The 17,693-nt window shown below is 41.3% G+C and overlaps 1 protein-coding gene across 2 annotated transcripts in view; it reads left to right on the top strand.

The window, feature by feature from the left end:
- Positions 1-405: 405 nt before the first annotated feature.
- The window catches only part of LOC117403245 (protein kinase C epsilon type), a 161,643-nt gene continuing 144,355 nt past the window's right edge, over positions 406-17,693 (top strand). Inside the window, exon 1 of one of the 2 annotated variants that reach the window (XM_034921407.2) lies at positions 406-1,839. In XM_034921407.2, the coding sequence (XP_034777298.1) occupies positions 1,492-1,839 (348 nt within the window). In that variant the 5' untranslated portion in view covers positions 406-1,491. The remainder of the gene's footprint in view (positions 1,840-17,693) is intronic. The other variant, XM_034005248.3, reaches the window with a different exon arrangement.

Here is a 17,693-nt window from a genome sequence, read left to right as displayed (position 1 = left end):
ATACATACATACATACATACATACACCATTCTCTTAAGTGTCTTTATTTACACACAAATCCTCTGCAGTATTGAATTCCATTCGAGTTTTTGTATGCTGTCAGCAGTATGCCTACATTTTGTTAACTGCGAATTCTACATGAAAAAAAAAATGAAATTACAAGCGCAGAACCCACATAAACGATTTCTACAGAATCGTGTGTTCCGTATGTCCAGATTAAACGATTTGCTGCTGTGTGTCAAAGCTGGATGCAAAACCGGGTCTGATTAATAATATTCCTTGCATTTACTGAAAACGCCGTGGTTTGCTAGGATGTTAACTAACGAGTCAGGCTCTAAAAAGAAAATACTACTACTAATAATAATACTACAGATACAGTTTTATTTAATAATTGCATTCCCACAAGATAATAAATCGTCGGAATAGGGGTGTAATCTCGCCTCCTTCCACTGCCCTTTGACACACACCCCTCCCCACTGGCATGAGTTGTATTTTCAGATCACATTCCGAAGCCGTCACCGTACTGTGGTATAGTTATCGACAGGTCCCCCTGTTTTCTCCTTGCGCTGTTCTCAGGCGAAGTCCCCCACCAGGCAGGAAAGCGCACGAAGAAGAAAAAAACCGACCTGACGTGTTTTGCGCATTTCCTCCATTAACATTACAGAAAAGGAGGCAGGGTGCCGGAAACCAACAGCAGTAGCAACATCAAGCGCAAGCAAGCAAGCAGCTTGGGAGCTGCAGGGACACAGACCAATGGTTGTGGTTCTTCATGTTATATATAAATATATTTTTAATCCAGCCGGATATAGAAGAGTATAATGCACCTCAAAAGAGCTGGACCCTGGATTTATTCCATCGCTAAAACGAGTAAGACGTGGATTTTAGAACCAGCAATCCTGTGAAGAGATCTTGCTTATTTTTCTATTGTTTTCTGTTATACAGACTGTGAAAGAAAAAAGACTTAGTGTTTTTGTTTTGTTTTGTTTTGTTTGTATTGCATTTTATTTTATTTGCGGCATTGTAGCATTTGTGTGTCTGTATGTGAGACAAGCCTGTGTGTCCCGTTAATTCTGTGTTCCACACGATCAGATGTGCTTTATTTATGATACTGACAGAGGAAAACTAAGACTGAATTACGTCACAATTATCATCGACCGGGAGCGTTTGTGAACAGTGTTTTGCATTTTATTTGTGCGTGTGTGTGATATGGAGTGATACGGGACTGCTGTTTTCTGCTATAAACACTGCAAGAATCATCACATATTCACAGGGTGTCGCAAGAGCAAAACAGAAATATAACAATAGTATTCAAAGTACGAGAAGCTATTTTTTTAAATTGACATTTCAGGATACATTTAATATTGCATAAGTAAAATACAACAAAACTGAAGTGGATGAAAAAAACAACAGAAAAGCCAGCCATACAACTGTATTTTCCCATAATAATAATAATAATAATAACAATAATAATAATATAAATCAGCCATCATCATGGTGGTTTTTAATGGTTTATTAAAGATCAAGATATGTGAGGCTCTGGCCCTTAAGCCCACTGCTTGGTCACTGAGGCACGCTGTGGGACAGAGGACCCAGACGTTTCTTTTGGACACTTATATCGCCCTGAATGTGGACGAGTCGCGGGTCGGGCAGACATCGACCAAACAGAAGACCAACAGCCCCGCCTGGAACGATGAGTTTGTCACCGAGGTCCGGGCTGGGAGAAAGATCGAACTGTCGGTGTTTCACGATGCTCCTATCGGATACGACGACTTCGTGGCCAACTGCATCATCCAGTTTGAGGACCTGCTGCAGAACGGGAGCCGGCACTTCGAGGACTGGGTATGCTTGCATCTTCCTTTTCTTTTTTCTCTGATTTGGCATTGGATGCAGATAGCATTGGTGGTTAGCAATATAGGTCTTATTTTTGAGCGACCATCTGATATAAGCTGATATTGATATTCTTATATGTGGAAATTAGCTGCAAACGCACATGTGCTATGTGTTTCTGGAGGTCATCCCTAGAATAGGTAAGCGTACCTGTTAACATTGAGTTTTCAAAATAAGGCTTCTGTAAAGTGAAATCTTAGTGACCTCAATTGAAGTGAAAACCTACATAAGACAAAGACACCACTGTATTACGGTAGTGATAGATTGTGATACGGTCTCCTTCAAATTGCTATTAAAAAGGAAAACTAGCAAAACAGGAAAACAACCACGACATGCTTCACAATCAGACTCTCAGCCCCTGTGGTTCTTGTTGTTCTGTAGTTGTAGGTGGCTGATTTAGTACTTTGTAAACAGGTCCACTGTAATTGATTTTGCACAACAGCAATGCATACACGTTGTTACTTTCATCACACAACAAGCCTAAAGGCTGAGTTTGGTGCTGGGCATTGACCTCGTCATCAAAGGACGAGCTATGGCACCTATTTTATAACAAGAAAAAAAACAACTTTAAATTCAGTAAATCCGTCATAATATATATATATATATATATATATATATATATATATATATATATAAATTACAAAATCCAAAATATACAACAACGTGGTATTGCAACGTTATTCATTACACTGCACATAATGTGGCAGATCAATACCACTGTTAGTAACATTTCATTTTCACTATCTTTATTTTAAATGAATACACTGCTGCTGTATATGAACACATGCGGTCAGTCAATCTGAATTTCTAAAGCACGGTTGATGCAAAACAGAAACGCCTTTCACTGTTTGCGTGACTCCTGCAGAATACTTTGCAATGTGTGAGTCTGGGAACATGTCTGCTACAGATTTGCTGAACTAGTCCCAGCATGTAAAGGTCTCTGCACACGTAACTTTCTTCATCTCCGTTTTTACTTTGGCAACGATAGAAGTTATTAATCGAAGATGTTGTTTTCTGCCGGTGTTGAGTAATATTCTGCATGCCCTTGAATTCTGATTGATTGCCGCATGCGCAGTTTCGTTTTTAGTTGTGATCTGACTCCTGCGCGCCTTGTTGCTTTAAGCAGGAGGATTGCACGTTCATGAGTCATCACCCAACAGTCCATGCTTGTGTGAGTAAGAGTAATTTACTCATGGAAATCTTTTTTACATTAAAAAAAAAAAAAAAAAGTATTTGCAATTTTTTTTACAAATAGTTTAAATATAAATTGTGTGTTTTGTCATTTGAAAGTAAAGCTATGCAGTGAATTTAACTGAAATACATTTTAAAGTGAAGAACTTTCGTTGTATTTTATAAAGGGTAATGTGCGGCAATCAGTCATGGGATGCAGAATTCAAGGGGTGACTGCTGTTGAAGTTTTGGGGTGCTTCCAAATGGGAATGTGTTACATGCTACCCACTGAGGGGCTCATGCAACACCTTGAATAGACAGTATTGCATTTATACTAATACATGCTACCCACTGAGGGGCTCATGCAGCACCTTGAATAGACAGTATTGCATTTATACTAATACATGCTACCCACTGAGGGGCTCATGCAACACCTTGAATAGACAGTATTGCATTTATACTAATACATGCTACCCACTGAGGGGCTCATGCAACACCTTGAATAGACAGTATTGCATTTATACTAATACATGCTACCCACTGAGGGGCTCATGCAACACCTTGAATAGACAGTATTGCATTTATACTAATACATGCTACCCACTGAGGGGCTCATGCAGCACCTTGAATAGACAGTATTGCATTTATACTAATACATGCTACCCACTGAGGGGCTCGTGCAACACCTTGAATAGACAGTATTGCATTTATACTAATACATGCTACCCACTGAGGGGCTCATGCAACACCTTGAATAGACAGTATTGCATTTATACTAATACATGCTACCCACTGAGGGGCTCATGCAACACCTTGAATAGACAGTATTGCATTTATACTAATACATGCTACCCACTGAGGGGCTCATGCAGCACCTTGAATAGACAGTATTGCATTTATACTAATACATGCTACCCACTGAGGGGCTCGTGCAACACCTTGAATAGACAGTATTGCATTTATACTAATACATGCTACCCACTGAGGGGCTCATGCAACACCTTGAATAGACAGTATTGCATTTATACTAATACATGCTACCCACTGAGGGGCTCATGCAACACCTTGAATAGACAGTATTGCATTTATACTAATACATGCTACCCACTGAGGGGCTCATGCAACACCTTGAATAGACAGTATTGCATTTGTACTAATACATGCTACCCACTGAGGGGCTCATGCAACACCTTGAATAGACAGTATTGCATTTATACTAATACATGCTACCCACTGAGGGGCTCATGCAACACCTTGAATAGACAGTATTGCATTTATACTAATACATGCTACCCACTGAGGGGCTCATGCAACACCTTGAATAGACAGTATTGCATTTATACTAATACATGCTACCCACTGAGGGGCTCATGCAACACCTTGAATAGACAGTATTGCATTTATACTAATACATGCTACCCACTGAGGGGCTCATGCAACACCTTGAATAGACAGTATTGCATTTATACTAATACATGCTACCCACTGAGGGGCTCATGCAACACCTTGAATAGACAGTATTGCATTTATACTAATACATGCTACCCACTGAGGGGCTCATGCAACACCTTGAATAGACAGTATTGCATTTGTACTAATACATGCTACCCACTGAGGGGCTCATGCAGCACCTTGAATAGACAGTATTGCATTTATACTAATACATGCTACCCACTGAGGGGCTCATGCAACACCTTGAATAGACAGTATTGCATTTATACTAATACATGCTACCCACTGAGGGGCTCATGCAACACCTTGAATAGACAGTATTGCATTTATACTAATACATGCTACCCACTGAGGGGCTCATGCAACACCTTGAATAGACAGTATTGCATTTATACTAATACATGCTACCCACTGAGGGGCTCATGCAACACCTTGAATAGACAGTATTGCATTTATACTAATACATGCTACCCACTGAGGGGCTCATGCAACACCTTGAATAGACAGTATTGCATTTGTACTAATACATGCTACCCACTGAGGGGCTCATGCAACACCTTGAATAGACAGTATTGCATTTATACTAATACATGCTACCCACTGAGGGGCTCATGCAGCACCTTGAATAGACAGTATTGCATTTATACTAATACATGCTACCCACTGAGGGGCTCATGCAGCACCTTGAATAGACAGTATTGCATTTATACTAATACATGCTACCCACTGAGGGGCTCATGCAACACCTTGAATAGACAGTATTGCATTTATACTAATACATGCTACCCACTGAGGGGCTCATGCAGCACCTTGAATAGACAGTATTGCATTTATACTAATACATGCTACCCACTGAGGGGCTCATGCAGCACCTTGAATAGACAGTATTGCATTTATACTAATACATGCTACCCACTGAGGGGCTCATGCAACACCTTGAATAGACAGTATTGCATTTATACTAATACATGCTACCCACTGAGGGGCTCATGCAGCACCTTGAATAGACAGTATTGCATTTATTTGCATCACGACAGAACCTTTCGAAAGCAACAGCTATTTCTATTTCTTTGTGTTCCAGATATTGTTGTTGATCCTGGCTGATGAGAAGTTTGCTGATTTCGTTTGGGCTTGGTGCCGACTTCTTTTTGATTTGATATTTTTGTGTCCAAACTGTTGGAATCATCACTCGGTGATTTGCTCAGTTACTTTGGCTGGCCTAGATTGCTCTTTTCATTTTTACGTCATAAATTACACAAAAATAAAACATGAAATTCAACACAAAACCTATTAGTAGGATTTGACTGGTACGATTTCCAACACACGTAAGTAGGCCAATGCATACAGTCTGCGGGTCCAGTGACCTACAGGGGAAGTGCTTCCTGAGAATAAGGGCATGGCCTGAGATGAGACATACTCACGCTATGTAGAGACGTCAAACTAAGGGTCTGGGCAGAGTGTTTTGCAGCAGTATAACATTTATATTATTTTTTCCACTCTAGACATGTTTTTTCTTTTGCCGGTATACCGCCCCACTTTGTGTGTACTGCCATACTTTAACCACTGGCTCTCGCGCTTACCACAAACATTATACTTACTCCCATGCCCCACTGTTAAAATCAGTCCTGCATAGTTTACAGAAAGTATGCCTTTTTCCAACATTGCTTAGGATTATGTGAGCATATATTGTTGCCCAAGAAGCTTGACATTTGCATATATTGTAGCGATCTCGGTTAACGCAGGCAGGCGCATCACACAGGGCGAGGCAATCCACACACAGGCGGAGGGCGGGTGCGAACCCGGGACCTCTCACTCTAAAGCATAGTGCCGATACCGCTGTACAAAAGAGCTATCTCCCTTGCAAGGAGCGTATATCAGGCTTATGTCTTTGTGTGTGATTTATGTCACCTACCAGCCCTGCTGCTGCCTTCCCCCGTGCACGCTACACTCTCCCCTGCCAGCCTCAAGTCGGTCCCGGACTTGCTCACCAAGCTACAGTCCGACAAGTGCGTGCCGGGGTACCTGCGTCCACTTCTGACACCAATGTAGCTATCTTGGTTAACGTCCCGGGATCGCGCCCGCCGTCCGTCTGTGTGTGGATTGCCTCGCCCTGTGTGATGCGTCTGCCTGCGTTAACTGAGATCGCTACATTATTTATTTATTTATTTATTTATTTATTTATTTTTACGGGAGGACTTATCGCACGCGAAGCCATCGTAGATGGTCAAGTATGTGTGAGCTTGCCTCACGCACTGAATGCATGTCTGCAGTAACCACAGACTGACTGTACATGACTTTTGCAGAAATTCATGGTTTGCTGACATAAAGGGGTTTAACAATAGAGTTTATGAGCAAAACACGGGAGAAAATCTGTACTGTGAGTTTTCCGGGAGAAGTGTACAAAAAAACGGGAGACTCCCAGCAAATAATCAATCACAGTCAATCAATCTTTATTTTATATAGCGCCTTTCATAGTGGACCACCATCACAAAGTTCTTTATAAGATACAGTAAAAAAACAAAACAATGCATAATACATTAAATACAAGGCTAGGATGTGACAAGAAAACTCTAAAACATTGTGGATGTGTAAAAAAGTATAATAGATATCAGGCTTATTTCACAATGGGCATTACAGGGTTAATCTCACTCTCCCGTTCTCATGCCACACCCCCTTTTGTATTGGTTGCCCAGTGGCTGACTACTTTCTGCCCACCTGTCTGATTTCAGACTTGACAAGTAGATCATTATTAGGTCCTGGTATTCTTAGTGCTGATTGCTGATGTAATACAATGTAGTATGGCATGCTTAGGCTTGTTAGCACAGTGGATGAGGCTTCTGTACTGCTGTCTATTTCATGGCATGCATATTAAAACAGGCTCCTCTGTAGAACCCATGTCAACAAAGCAGAGTGCTCCACTTGCTGTTTTCAGATGACATTATACCAGGTGTGGCTGATGGGAATTATTAAAGGCGTGTTCATGTACTACTATGGGGGCTGTTAAAAGAAAAACGCCTGCAAAAATTGAGCAAATCAGACAGAGTAACTCAGTTAAAAACCTTATTGTGCAAGGCCATTTAGTTCTCAAGCTCCTTCATTTTGGAACTCCCTCTATTCGGAATGATGAGGCAGAGCATATTTTTAACGAGCGAGCAGTTTAGAGCCTGTTTGGTTTGTTATGTTTTTGTAAAGGGCACTTGGTTGTTTGTACATGAAGGGAGCTACAGTATATAAATGAGATTGACATGGTACGGTATGGACCGTATGGTATACAGTGTGGAGTAGTGGTTAGGGCTCTGAACTCTTGACCGGAGGGTTGTGGGTTCAATCCCCGGTGGGGACACTGCTGCTGTACCCTTGAGCAAGGTACTTTACCTAGATTGCTCCAGTAAAAACCCAACTGTATAAATGGGTAATTGTATGTAAAATAATGTGATATCTGTATAATGTGAAATAATGTATAATGTGATATCTTGTAACAATTGTAAGTCGCCCTGGATAAGGGCGTCTGCTAAGAAATAAATAATAATAATAATAATAATAACTCAGATAGAACGAAAAGCAGAAGACCATGCGGCTCTCCAGGAGCAGGTTGGTCACCCCTGGTATACAGAGATGGGAGTGAGAGCTGGCTGTAAACCTTTCATTCCCTGAAGCTGGAGTGTAAAACAGTTTCGCTGCAACATGTCTGTAGGCATACAGATATCGATCTGTGCAGATAAGGCACGCGATATCTTTGTGGGAGGATGCATTGAGCTTCTCTGTGCTGCTCTTCTGATAAGAACATCCCATCTGTGCCAGTGCAAATATTTCTGTGTCACTTCTTTTAGAGGCTGGTTTCACAAACCCTGATGAGCGCTAATCTTAGACGACCGTGAGAGGTAGCGTTAGGTAGTCCACTATTATTGCTAATTGGAGTATTAGTATGATATGGTTGCTATGCAACAAGATGCCAGGGTTCTGAAATGATCCTGTGTACAACATTCCTGTATAGTTCAACCTTCTGCATGCTCTACTTTAGAAAGGAGACTTTGGTTTGTTGACAGTCCAGTTGGTTTGTGTTCCCCAAAGTAGTTTCAGCTTGAGAGACGCAAGCTTTCTCCCCTGTGAAACCAGCGCCTCTGGAGTCAAATAGGATGTTATAAATCACACATGTCCAACTAAAAACTATATACCTCAGGAAACAAAAGAAGGCAAATTGTATGTTTACTATGCAATTACAATTTTACTTGAAATTTGAAAAAAATAAACATAAAGTATGTAAAATATCAATTATCCAATAGGTTTTTTTTGTTTAGTAAACACGCTCTGTGCGTGCCGCACTAAGGCAGTGAAATTATCTTTACTTGCAGTGCTTTAGGGCAATAAAAGCAAAAGCTCTATTATTATTATTATTATTATTATTATTATTACTACAGAAATCGAATCGCAGGATTAAAAATAAATACATAAATAAATAAATAAATAAATCCCTAACTCCTGGGATTGGGAAGTGTCTGGAAGAGACCTATTGAGTGTGTTCATATCATACAGCGAGTGCCCATCAGCAAGCTGTCTGGCAGCGGATTCACATGAACAGACGACTGCACTAAACACTAACATGGAAGCATTTTGCTAAAAGTCATTTTTGACTGCATAATATAAATGTCACCTTTCTCCTGCCATCAAATTTAGCTTTTGTAAATATTCACTTCAAAACAATGTGCTTATTCTGGCTGGATTCGATACCCACAAGACACACACAGAGCATTTTAAATGTTCAGCTCACGTGTTAAACGATACCATTCGAGTTAAATAAATAAATAGTAAAAAAACACACACATATTCAGTGTGTTATTCAATATTCACACAGTTCCGCATGCTACCTGTTTTTTTTTTTTTTAATGCCTATATTTGTAAATTTTAAATTGTTTTTATGCAAAATGTTCAGTCTGTTTTCTCTCTACACTTCTGCATTTTTTTGGAAGAAATGCACGACTTTTGTTGAGAATTGCTTTCTGATTTTGTTTTAAATTAGACCATAACCTGCATTACCTGTTTTTGGACTTGTTTTGCTATACTTATTGGTCTGGATTTTGAAATAATTTTGTAAAGCATTTTTAGTTTTATTTTATTTTATCTTATTAGTTTAACAGCAGTTTTTCATGATCAGTGATTGGCTGAACACGAGCCCCTCCTCCTTCCCTGTGTGCCTTCTGAGCCAGCAAATCAAGGCTTGTTTATTTTTTTTAATGACCCGCTTATATTCTTTTGTAACTTGAATTCCTATTCGTTCATTTTAAAATACAGAGTAACTTACCCTTGTGTGTGGGCTGCATTGTTTACTAACCAGGGTGTAGTTTTACTGAAATCTGTGATAAAAAGCAGGCACGTCCACCACATTGGTAGGTAAGCATTTAAGCACTTAAGTCTAGTAATTAGAAAATACAATTTTTTTCTGTTTTTATAAGTATATTATGACCCTATCTCAGATGGGGGTACGCAGTAGACTAGATTTTTTGGAAAGGGGTACAGGGCCTAAAAAGTTTGAAAACCACTGGTTTATATAAATTATCCAATAGGTTTCTTTGTTAGTGAACACGCACTGTGCGTTAGTTTATAAATTATCCAATAGGTTTCTTTGTTAGTGAACACGCACTGTGCGTTAGTTTATAAATTATCCAATAGGTTTCTTTGTTTTGTTAACACGCACTGTGCTTTAGTTTAATATAAATTCTCCAATAGGTTTCTTTGTTTTGTGAACATGCACTGTGTGTTAGTTTAACTGGGTTAGACAAAAGGGGTTAAACGTTGCTCATAGCTTTACAGCCTCAATGCCCTCAGACAGTTGCACGAAGCAGGGGTCTCGAGTTCACCCGATATTGCTGTTGTGTTGTTTAATAGCTAGTGTCTGACATGATGCTCTTAATGATGTAATGAAATGGGCAAAACAATATCTGTTTTTGAGTGTACCAATTGTAAAGAGCCCTCCTGATGTGTTTAGTTGACTGTAATAGTTAGCCTTTGTGACATAATTCATCACCAGGCCCTGGAGACACATAAGCAAGCTGCCATTCAGTCTTTTGAAACCGTTCCTGTCAGGCAGCACTTGCACAGTGATGGGGGGTTCAAATCCCCCTTCATTATCAGCACTCCATGAAGCAGGATGATGCTGCATTGCTTGCTGTAGTACATGTGAAAGACAGTGAGTTATGCTTACAGTATGTAATAATTATTAGGTGCCGGTTATGCTACAAAGGCCAGCCCTGGGGTCTGGCTCTGTGTTTGTCTGCTTCCTTAAACTCAACCTGCCTTTAGCATCCTTCACTTTCACATTACTGGGAGGGGAGCCTCAATGCTGACTGGTTTGATGTTGGTACAGTACGCTACCGAGAACAATTGGACTGAGGGCCAGGCATTGCACTTTAAGATTCACAATGAGATGATTGCTGTGAGAAAGGAGACAGCTGTGGTATTGACGCTCTCTCCAGTCTGCTTTTCTTTTGGGTGGTTCACCTGCAGCGAGTGCAGGCAGTGAGGATGCATGTGGATTAACTGCACGGCGGCCACTTCCTGCAGGCTTGCTGTACTTGGTGTTAAATCAGATCACTGTGGGGCGGCTGCCTTTTTTTATCACTGATAGTCCTTGGCCTGTAACACTGCCTCCCTCCCCCTCCATACCAGACAGTGCAAGGCAGGTAGTGTTCCATGCCTGATGCTGCATCGAAAGATCAGGGCTAATGAGGTGCGGAGACAGGAGGGAGCAGTAATAAGGTATTTCAGTTATCAGAGTCTTACAGGACAGGGAGTTTGCAAAAATGCTAGTTCAAAAGGATTGATGTTATGATAGTACTGTCTACAATGTGCTAGAAATTTCAATATGATAATGCAGAACCTAATTATAGAAAAGTAAAAAAAAAAATGCTGGATTGTAGGTGAACATTCTTAGAGAGTATAAAAGGGTTAAGCATAGGATGATTGCTGTCATTACCAATAAGTCAATATAGGAAAAAGTAAAGAGCTATCTGAAGACCTTAGGCAGAAAATGATTTATCGTCATACAGCTGGCGAAGGATACAAGAAGATTTCCAAGCATTTGAGTATCCCAATTTCAACTGTTGTTTCTATTATCAAGAAGTACAAGACTCATGGTACTGTCACAACGCTCCCTCGGTCTGGAAGAAAGAAGGTTCTTTCACCAAGAACAAGTAGAAGAATTGTGAGGAAGGTTAATAACAATCTGAGATTGACTGCCAAAGATATTCAAAGTGAATTGGCTGCAAGTGGGACTGGGGTTTCCATTTCAACCATAGGTCGAGTATTGCATGGTGAAGGTATCGATGGTCGCAGGCCAAGGAAAAAGCCACTTTTAGGAAAACGTCACAAGGACAATCGCTTGAAGTTAGCAAAAAACACTAAAGAATCATGCCAAAAGCTCACTGACAAATATCCTAATCGTTATTATCGAGGTTATTATTGCTGAAGGTGCCGCAACTAGCTATTAATTTCATTTTCAATTTCATCTTGTCAGGGTATAAATACTTTTGAATTGGATTTTTTCTGCAAATAAATTGCTGAAATAAATAATTGTCGATATCTTTTTCTTGTAACTTTTTTTCCTCATCCACAAAAGTAAAACTTTTGCTACAGAAGATTTTTCCTATAATTATTTGTTTTCGAGAAATTTCTAGAAATTATAAATTTCCATTGGGGTATGTAAACTTTTGTATATGTAATCTAATATGATGGTGGCACAACAGTGAACAGCAGGGTGAAATGTGAGAGTTTCAATAAGTTATGCATGTCCTGCCATCCTACATTTCAGAGTGCAAGGTCAGACTTGTTCTTTAGCTAGAGTTTCTTTCATTTACATCTGAAAGCATTGTGAAGACTAACCCCTAATTAACCATCCCTCTCCTAATTGCTGCACTCAAGGGAGGGACAGACAGCTGTGCCTCCCCTTCAGGTAGAGCACCTGTGCTTACCACATCTCCCCTGACTGCTGAATGTAAAGGCTTGCTTTCTGTATTAGTTTGCAGATGGAGACTGACTGTGTTAGAACTTCCCTTCTTTATTCACCCTGATTGGTGCTCAGTTTTAACAGTGTCCAGTATTCAGGTCATTTAAGGTAAAACAACAACTACATCAAAATAAAAATTATCTGGACTTCCTACTCTGAGCTGCAACAATGAAGTTTAGTTGCGTGCTGTATTTGATTTCCACTTGCAACCGTCACCACACTGCTTTACAATAATGTAGGAGCATTCTCAACACTTTTGGGCTTCATGTCGGCTTCCTGTGGAAAAGGAGTGCTGTTCTGCACTAGGTATTGTAGGACATCCTTAGTTTTGTAGTTCACTGTCTGAAATTAAGTTTTGTTTTTATTGTTAATTCAGCACCACACGCCTCCCCAATTTTAACAGTCACTGTTAAATGAAAGCAGTTGAACAATCACAACAGTTGTTATGTCTCTAAAATATAAATTCAAATTTCAGTTCCTTCAAAGGAACTGGAATTGGAATTGGAATTGGGAATTGATTTTAAAGGGGAATTGGACATGGAATTGGAATTGAAAAACAGGAATTGACCCCAACCCTGTTCGATTGTATTGTATCTTGGATCTTGTATTGATTACTGTATATCCCTGTCTCTCTGCAGCATTATCACTTACCTAGTTATTAATCTGCTTTAGAAGTAGGACACCCAGCGTTGCAACATGATCTTCTTACCTGGCGCCCTGCCGTCTCTGTTAGCCTGAGCTGCCCACCAAGAAGCAAATAAGAAAATGAAGCTGGGAGCTTGAGCTAAAGTGAAAAGGAAAATTAGCTTGATAGGAAAACAGAAAAGACTTACAGTGTAATGTATAACACTAGCCCTTTCATGTATGGAGACCTCATATGGGGGCCGATTTTAAAAAAACAAACAAAAAAAAAAACAACCTCTTCTAGTCTTTATATATATATATATATATATATATGTATATGTATATGTATATATATATATATATATATATATATATGCAAGAACAGGGGCGTGTGTCCCTGATGACAGCAGGAATTGCTGTGTTGTCTATTTTGGCAGTTATTTACAGTTTTATGCAAAAATTAAGCATGTTGTTTGTTTACTGTACACACATTACCAGCTTTCTGTTAAAAATATATATGCAAAACTTAGAAATGCGTTTGGTTTACAAACTAATAAAAACTTAATAAAATATGCAAACGTTTCCACATCTTCAGCAGAAGACAAAACGTTTGTTGTTTGTTGCTTGAGTGCTTTAAGTTACTGGTACTGAAGCAACGTTTTAAAAATCTGATAAATTATACTGCATGGAGTGTATAATGTGAGGTAAACCAAACGCATTTCTAAGTTTGTTGAGTTAAGGTGTGATGTCACACGGAACACTCATCACACCTTAACTCAAGACTTCTTCACTCAGGTAGAGGTGTGCTGGGAGGCACTGTGCAAACGACCTTGTCTAGGATGCAGGCTTTAAATCCAGCCTGGGGACTAGCAAGTGAACTGACTTCTGCAGAGATGCTGGCCCACAGCACAGCCCATGCATTAGAAATGAAAATGTATTGTTCTGAATACAAGTTTGAGAAACCTCCTTGCATGAAAAAAAAGCGCAGTACTGTATAAGCGGAAAAAACAAGGCTGTTAGTGGCATGTTCTGTGTGAAGAATGAGGCCATCTGGCTGGCACTGTGCTTCATTGCCCAAGCGATTCCTCTTCTGTGGTTAACGGCTGCATTCCTTTTAAATTAAAAATAGAAAACAGAAACATGGAAACAAACGACCATGCAGACTTCAGGAGGGAGCGCCGCTTCAGAAGCTAAAAACCAGAGCGAGTTCAAGAACACATTAACAAACGACCACGCAGACCTCAAGAGAGAGCACCGCTTCAGAATCTAAAAACCAGAGCGAGTTCAAGAACACATTAACAAACGACCACGCAGACCTCAAGAGAGAGCACTGCTTCAGAATCTAAAAACCACAGTGACTTCAAGAGCACATTAACAAACGACCACGCAGACCTCAAGAGAGAGCACCGCTTCAGAATCTAAAAACCAGAGCGAGTTCAAGAACACATTAACAAACGACCACGCAGACCTCAAGAGAGAGCGCCGCTTCAGAATCTAAAAACCAGAGCTACTTCAAGAGCACATTAACAAACGACCACGCAGACCTCAAGAGAGAGCACCGCTTCAGAATCTAAAAACCAGAGCGACTTCAAGAGCACATTAACAAACGACCACGCAGACCTCAAGAGAGAGCGCCGCTTCAGAATCTAAAAACCAGAGCGAGTTCAAGAACACATTAACAAACGACCACGCAGACCTCACGAGGGAGCGCCGCTTCAGAATCTAAAAACCACAGTCACTTCAAAAGCACATTAACAAACGACCACGCAGACCTCAAGAGAGAGCGCCGCTTCAGAATCTAAAAACCAGAGCGAGTTCAAGAACACATTAACAAACGACCACGCAGACCTCAAGAGAGAGCGCCGCTTCAGAATCTAAATACCAGAGCGAGTTCAAGAACACATTAACAAACGACCACGCAGACCTCAAGAGGGAGCGCCACTTCAGAATCTAAAAACCAGAGCGAGTTCAAGAACACATTAACAAACGACCACGCAGACCTCAAGAGAGAGCGCAGCTTCTGAAGCTAAAAACCAGAGCGAGTTCAAGAACACATTAACAAACGACCACGCAGACCTCAAGAGAGAGCACCGCTTCAGAATCTAAAAACCAGAGCGAGTTCAAGAACACATTAACAAACGACCACGCAGACCTCAAGAGGGAGCGCCGCTTCAGAATCTAAAAACCAGAGCGAGTTCAAGAGCACATTAACAAACGACCACGCAGACCTCAAGAGAGAGCGCCGCTTCAGAATCTAAAAACCAGAGCGAGTTCAAGAACACATTAACAAACGACCACGCAGACCTCAAGAGAGAGCGCCGCTTCAGAATCTAAAAACCAGAGCGACTTCAAGAGCACATTAACAAACGACCACGCAGACCTCAAGAGGGAGCGCCGCTTCAGAATCTAAAAACCACAGTGACTTCAAGAGCACATAAACAAACGACCACGCAGACCTCAAGAGGGAGCGCCGCTTCAGAATCTAAAAACCAGAGCTACTTCAAGAGCACATTAACAAACGACCACGCAGACCTCAAGAGAGAGCACCGCTTCAGAATCTAAAAACCAGAGCGACTTCAAGAGCACATTAACAAACGACCACGCAGACCTCAAGAGAGAGCGCCGCTTCAGAATCTAAAAACCAGAGCGAGTTCAAGAGCACATTAACAAACGACCACGCAGACCTCAAGAGAGAGCACCGCTTCAGAATCTAAAAACCACAGTGACTTCAAGAGCACATTAACAAACGACCACACAGACTTCGAGATAGCGCCGCTTCAGAATCTAAAAACCAGAGCGAGTTCAAGAACACATTAACAAACGACCACGCAGACCTCAAGAGAGAGCGCCGCTTCAGAATCTAAAAACCAGAGCGAGTTCAAGAACACATTAACAAACGACCACGCAGACCTCAAGAGAGAGCGCCGCTTCAGAATCTAAAAACCAGAGCGAGTTCAAGAACACATTAACAAACGACCACGCAGACCTCAAGAGAGAGCGCCGCTTCAGAAGCTAAAAACCAGAGCGAGTTCAAGAACACATTAACAAACGACCACGCAGACCTCAAGAGGGAGCGCCGCTTCAGAATCTAAAAACCAGAGCGAGTTCAAGAGCACATTAACAAACGACCACGCAGACCTCAAGAGAGAGCGCCGCTTCAGAATCTAAAAACCAGAGCGAGTTCAAGAACACATTAACAAACGACCACGCAAACCTCAAGAGAGAGCACCGCTTCAGAATCTAAAAACCAGAGCGAGTTCAAGAACACATTAACAAACGACCACGCAGACCTCAAGAGGGAGCGCCGCTTCAGAATCTAAAAACCAGAGCGAGTTCAAGAACACATTAACAAACGACCACGCAGACCTCAAGAGAGAGCGCAGCTTCTGAAGCTAAAAACCAGAGCGAGTTCAAGAACACATTAACAAACGACCACGCAGACCTCAAGAGAGAGCACCGCTTCAGAATCTAAAAACCAGAGCGAGTTCAAGAACACATTAACAAACGACCACGCAGACCTCAAGAGGGAGCGCCGCTTCAGAATCTAAAAACCAGAGCGACTTCAAGAGCACATTAACAAACGACCACGCAGACCTCAAGAGAGAGCGCCGCTTCAGAATCTAAAAACCAGAGCGAGTTCAAGAACACATTAACAAACGACCACGCAGACCTCAAGAGAGAGCGCCGCTTCAGAATCTAAAAACCAGAGCGACTTCAAGAGCACATTAACAAACGACCACGCAGACCTCAAGAGGGAGCGCCGCTTCAGAATCTAAAAACCACAGTGACTTCAAGAGCACATAAACAAACGACCACGCAGACCTCAAGAGGGAGCGCCGCTTCAGAATCTAAAAACCAGAGCTACTTCAAGAGCACATTAACAAACGACCACGCAGACCTCAAGAGAGAGCACCGCTTCAGAATCTAAAAACCACAGTGACTTCAAGAGCACATTAACAAAGACCACACAGACCTCAAGAGGGAGCGCCGCTTCAGAAGCTAAAAACCAGAGCAAGTTCAAGAACACATTAACAAACGACCACGCAGACCTCAAGAGGGAGCGCCGCTTCAGAATCTAAAAACCAGAGCGACTTCAAGAGCATATTAACAAACGACCACGCAGACCTCAAGAGGGAGCGCCGCTTCAGAATCTAAAAACCAGAGCGAATTCAAGAACACATTAACAAACGACCACGCAGACTTCGAAAGAGCGCCGCTTCAGAAGCTAAAAACCAGAGCTACTTCAAGAGCACATTAACAAACAACCACGCAGACCTCAAGAGGGAGGTCCGCTTCAGAATCTAAAAACCAGAGCGACTTCAAGAGCACATTAACAAACGACCACGCAGACTTCGAAAGAGCGCCGCTTCAGAAGCTAAAAACCAGAGCTACTTCAAGAGCACATTAACAAACAACCACGCAGACCTCAAGAGAGAGCGCCGCTTCAGAATCTAAAAACCAGAGCGACTTCAAGAGCACATTAACAAACGACCACGCAGACCTCAAGAGAGAGCGCCGCTTCAGAATCTAAAAACCAGAGCTACTTCAAGAGCACATTAAC

Source organism: Acipenser ruthenus, chromosome 5, assembly GCF_902713425.1.
Source record: "Acipenser ruthenus chromosome 5, fAciRut3.2 maternal haplotype, whole genome shotgun sequence".
In the NCBI taxonomy this organism is placed as follows: domain Eukaryota; kingdom Metazoa; phylum Chordata; class Actinopteri; order Acipenseriformes; family Acipenseridae; genus Acipenser; species Acipenser ruthenus.
Note: the sequence above shows the minus strand (reverse complement) of the source record. Positions and strands in the feature narration are given on the sequence as shown.